The following is a 4,679-nucleotide window of genomic DNA, read 5'->3' as shown; positions in this document are numbered from 1 at the left end:
TAACACAATCTGTGAGGGAATTACTACACCACATCAGGCCACTCATACACCATCTGTGAGGGAATTACTACGCCACATCAGGCCCCTCATACACCGTCTGTGAGGGAATTACTACACCCCATCAGGCCCCTCATAACACCATCTGTGAGGGAATTACTACATCATCAGGCCCCTCATACACCATCTGTGAGGAAACTATTACATCATTAGGCCCCTCGTAACACCATCTGTGAGGGAATTACTACATCATCAGGCCCCTCGTAACACCATCTGTGAGAGAATTACTACACCACGTCAAGCCTCTCATAACACCACCTTTGAGGGAACTAGTACTCCACGTGATGCCCCTCATAACGCCATCTGTGAGGGAGTTACTACACTACGTGTCTGCTGTTCAACACCTCAGCTCACATTATCTACGTGTGTAACCATTAATCTGTATGTTCACTGTTTATGTTCCTTCACCTCTCTAATGAAGGCTTTTGTTAAACCACCAATTTATGTAATAAGTCAGTTATGTCCAATATTTTCAGCCTTCAGGCTGCAATCTTTTTCAAAAACCGTTTATTATTATTATTATTAATATTATTATTATTATTATTATTATTATTATTATTATTATTATTATTATTATTATTATTATTATTATTATTATTATTAGTATTATTGTTATTACATTTATCTCGCGTCACTTGTGTATTATTGTTTTGAATAGCAGTTTTATTTGGATAATTGAAATTAAAACTCAATTGTAAAATCACTATTTTTTGCAACTGAACAGAGCAAATCAGCTTATGATAAATTACATCACACATAAGTTACATATAACAGTTATTGTAGAATATCACGTATATGTTATAAATCTGTGTGCATCTGGGAAGTCTACAGGCATTGTTATACATACAGGATGCAACACGCTTAATACAACGGGGAGATGTACAAGCTATGTGTACATAAGGAAGGGCAGGCGGTGGTATACACATAGGATACCCATTGTTTACAACCTTGTGTACATCAGGGAGGCGTGAAGGCTGTGGTGTACACGGACGTCATGCAAACCCTCCTCATGTTCCTGGGTGTGTTGGTGGTGGTGATCATCTGTTGTGTCGACCTCGGGGGTCTTGGTAACGTGTGGAGGATCGCTAACGAGGGCAACAGGATTGAGTTCTTCAAGTGAGTATAGAGACCATCAGCATCTCTATCTTAAGGAGTCCAGAGCCCATCAGCAGCCTGTCTTAAAGAGTTCAGAGATCATCAGCAGCCCTGTCTTAAATAGTCGAAAAGTCTATCAGCAGCCATACCTTAAAATATATATAGTCGAAGAGTCCAACAGTAAATCTGTAGCCATTCACCTGTAAGAAATTAGGATATAATCTGATCTGCAGCTAGCAATAGCTAGGCTCCTGCTGATCTACAACCTGCAGTAAATAGGTTCTATTTAACCTGTAACCTACCCACAGCCTGGACAGCAGCCCCTTCGTCCGTCACACCTTCTGGTCGACCTTTGTCCTTGGCTTCTACATGATGGTTGGTGATATTGGTCTCAACCAGGCCGTCTACCAAAGGTTCGCCTCCGTCTCCTCTCTACGTATAGCTAAAAGGTTTGGTTATGATATAAGTAATTTGCCCTTAAACATGAGTGTCTTGTTGGAAAGGTGGGTTTTATTTATCCTAATTAATCCTAACATAACCTAACTAAACCATATTTATACTTAACCTAAGCCAATGAGTCCATTCTGACTCAACAGAGTTTATTTTAACCTATCCTAACCTAATCTAACCCAACGAAAAGTTAGCCAAACTTTTAGGTTAGGTCAGGTTAGGTTAGATTTTATATAAGACTATACTTTTATATATATTACGATGAACATCATCGTTCATGGCTACTCAGAGGTTCCGAAAAAAAAATGTATATATATATATATATATATATATATATATATATATATATATATATATATATATATATATATATATATATATATATATATATATATATATATATATATATATTGCAGGCTGAGCATCTTCTTCCTGGTTGGGATATACTGCCTGTGGACGGTGTTCTTTCTCTCCGGCTTGGTTGCCTTCGCCACCTACAGCACGTGTGACCCCCTCACCTCCGGGAAGATCACCAAACCAGACCAGATCCTCCCCTTCTTGGTGACCGACAAACTGAGTCACCTTACAGGACTCGCTGGGGTGTTTGTGTCGGCGGTGTACGGTGGTGTACTGAGGTCTCTGCCTTTCTTACTTGGAATCTTGTTACTTTTGTTTCCTGTGTTACTTGTGTTGATTGTTTTGCGTTCTACTTGGATCTGTGTTATTTGTGTTGGTTGTTTTGCGTGCTACGTGGACCTGTGTCATTTGTGTTGATTGTTTTGCGAGTTACCTGGAGCTCTGTTACTTATGTTGTGTTACTTGTGACATGTTAAGTGTGTTACGTGTTACCTGTGCCCTATGTTATTTGTATTATCTGAAATCTGTGAACTATGATATTTAACATGCGTTCAACAAGTGTGTCTGTGTAAATTTTGTAACCTGTAACCTATGTCAACAAATACCTGTGTCATCTACTGTATGTTAGGTGTGTTGTTACCTGACGTGGACCTGTGTTACTAATGTTACCTGAACCTTATTATGGTAAAGTTGTATGGTCATAAATAATGTTTATATTTGGAAATAATATTATACCATACTTGTACATTCTCCACCACATACCATCACCACCATCCTCAACCAACACACCATTGCCACCATCTTCCACCACACGCCATTACCACCATCCTCCACCACACACCATCATCACCATCCTCCACCACACACCATCACCACCAACATCCACCACACACCATTACCACCATCTTCCACCAAACACCATTACCACCATCCTCAACCAACACACCATTGCCACCATTTTCCACCACACGCCATTACCACCATCCTCCACCACACACCATCACCACCATCCTCCACCACACACCATCATCACCATCCTCCACCACACACCATCACCACCATCATCCACCACACACCATTACCACCATCTTCCACCAAACACCATTACCACCATCCTCAACCACACACCATTGCCACCATCTTCCACCACACGCCATTACCACCATCCTCCACCACACACCATCATCACCATCCTCCACCACACACCATCACCACCATCATCCACCACACACCATTACCACCATCTTCCACCAAACACCATTACCGCCATCCTCAACCACACACCATTGCCACCATCTTCCACCACACGCCATTACCACCGTCCTCAACCACACACCATCATCACCATCCTCCACCACACACCATCACCACCATCATCCACCACACACCATTACCACCATCTTCCACCAAACACCATTACCACCATCCTCAACCACACACCATGCCACCAGCCATCCACCACACACCATTACCACCATCTTCCACCAAACACCATTACCACCATCCTCAACCACACACCATTGCCACCATCTTCCACCACACGCCATTACCACCATCCTCCACCACATACCATCATCACCATCCTCCACCACACACCATCACCACCATCATCCACCACCGTACCATGCAAACACCACGTACCGCCATCCTCAACCACACACCGTGCCACCATCTTCCCACCACGCCATTACCACCGTCCTCAACCACCATCATCATCCTCCACCACCATCACACCATCACTCCACCACACCATCACCATCATCCACCACACGCCATTACCACCATCCTCCACCACACACCATCACCACCATCCTCCACCACACACCATCACCACCATCCTCCACCACACACCATCACCACCATCCTCCACCACACACCATTACCACCATCCTCCACCACACACCATTACCACCATCCTCCACCACACACCATTACCACCATCTTCCACCACACACCATCACCACCATCCTCCACCACACACCATTACCACCATCCTCCACCACTCACCATTACCACCATCCTCCACCGCACACCATCACCACCATCATCCACCACTCACCATTACCACCATCTTCCACCAAACACCATTAACACCATCCTCAACCACACACCATCACCACCATCATCCACCACACACCATCATCACCATCCTCCACCACACGCCATTACCACCATCCTCCACCGCACAACCTCACCACCATCCTCCACCAGCTCTCTGTCCTCCACTGGTAACTCTCTCGCCTGCATCATTTGGGAGGATTTCCTCAAGCACAGGCCATACTTCAGTGGCCTCAGCAGTAAGAGTGCTACCAACGTCGTCAAGATCATCTGTAAGTGTTTTTACCTGTGTTGACCTGTGCATGGCTAATTTCTGTTGACCTGTGCATGGATGACTTGTGTTGATCTGTGCATGGATGACTTGTGTTGATCTGTGCATGGCTGACTTGTGTTGATCTGTGCATGGCTGACTTGTGTTGATCTGTGCATGGCTGACTTCTGTTGACCTGTGCATTAGGGTGTGTCATAGGAGGGAAGATCAGCTAAAACTAATGGCCCATCACTTTTTTGGTAGATTTTAGTATATATAAACAGAAAATAATTTCAGTTTCAATATTTTGCAACCTTGCTAGGTAAATTTTAGCGTGAAATTTATCGAAAATCTAACGTACAGCTGTATTAGTGCATTACAATTAAATAGTGAACATTGCTTTCTGACTTCA

At 43.6% G+C, this 4,679-nt stretch overlaps 1 protein-coding gene across 2 annotated transcripts; it reads left to right on the top strand.

Moving 5' to 3' along the window:
• The first annotated feature begins 726 nt into the window (after window positions 1–726).
• On the top strand, window positions 727–4,327 carry LOC121863997 (sodium-coupled monocarboxylate transporter 2-like). Of its 2 annotated transcripts, none has more exons than XM_042362873.1 (4): window positions 727–1,173; window positions 1,461–1,565; window positions 2,019–2,237; window positions 4,171–4,327. In XM_042362873.1, exons 1-4 carry the CDS (start codon window positions 1,052–1,054, stop codon window positions 4,310–4,312), a joined length of 588 nt encoding a protein of 195 aa, XP_042218807.1. In that variant the 5' UTR covers window positions 727–1,051; the 3' UTR covers window positions 4,313–4,327. The 2 variants fall into 2 exon arrangements, with proteins under 2 accessions (XP_042218807.1, XP_042218806.1); XM_042362872.1 differs by having other exon boundaries at window positions 732–1,173; window positions 1,461–1,601.
• Window positions 4,328–4,679: the final 352 nt, after the last annotated feature.

This window comes from Homarus americanus, unplaced genomic scaffold (assembly GCF_018991925.1).
Source record: "Homarus americanus isolate GMGI-L3 unplaced genomic scaffold, GMGI_Hamer_2.0 scaffold58840, whole genome shotgun sequence".
NCBI lineage: Eukaryota > Metazoa > Arthropoda > Malacostraca > Decapoda > Nephropidae > Homarus > Homarus americanus.
The sequence above is the reverse complement of the archived record's forward strand: the minus strand, read 5'-3'. Positions and strand labels throughout refer to the sequence as shown.

Excerpts from the sequence above, each read along its gene's own strand:
- LOC121863997 (XM_042362872.1), top strand. The coding sequence starts at position 1,052 with ATGCAAACCCTCCTCATGTTCCTGGGTGTGTTGGTGGTGGTGATCATC. Across the intron at positions 1,174-1,460 it reads AACAGGATTGAGTTCTTCAA|CCTGGACAGCAGCCCCTTCG; the intron begins GTGAGTATAGAG and ends ACCTACCCACAG. Across the intron at positions 1,602-2,018 it reads TCTCTACGTATAGCTAAAAG|GCTGAGCATCTTCTTCCTGG; the intron begins GTTTGGTTATGA and ends TATATATTGCAG.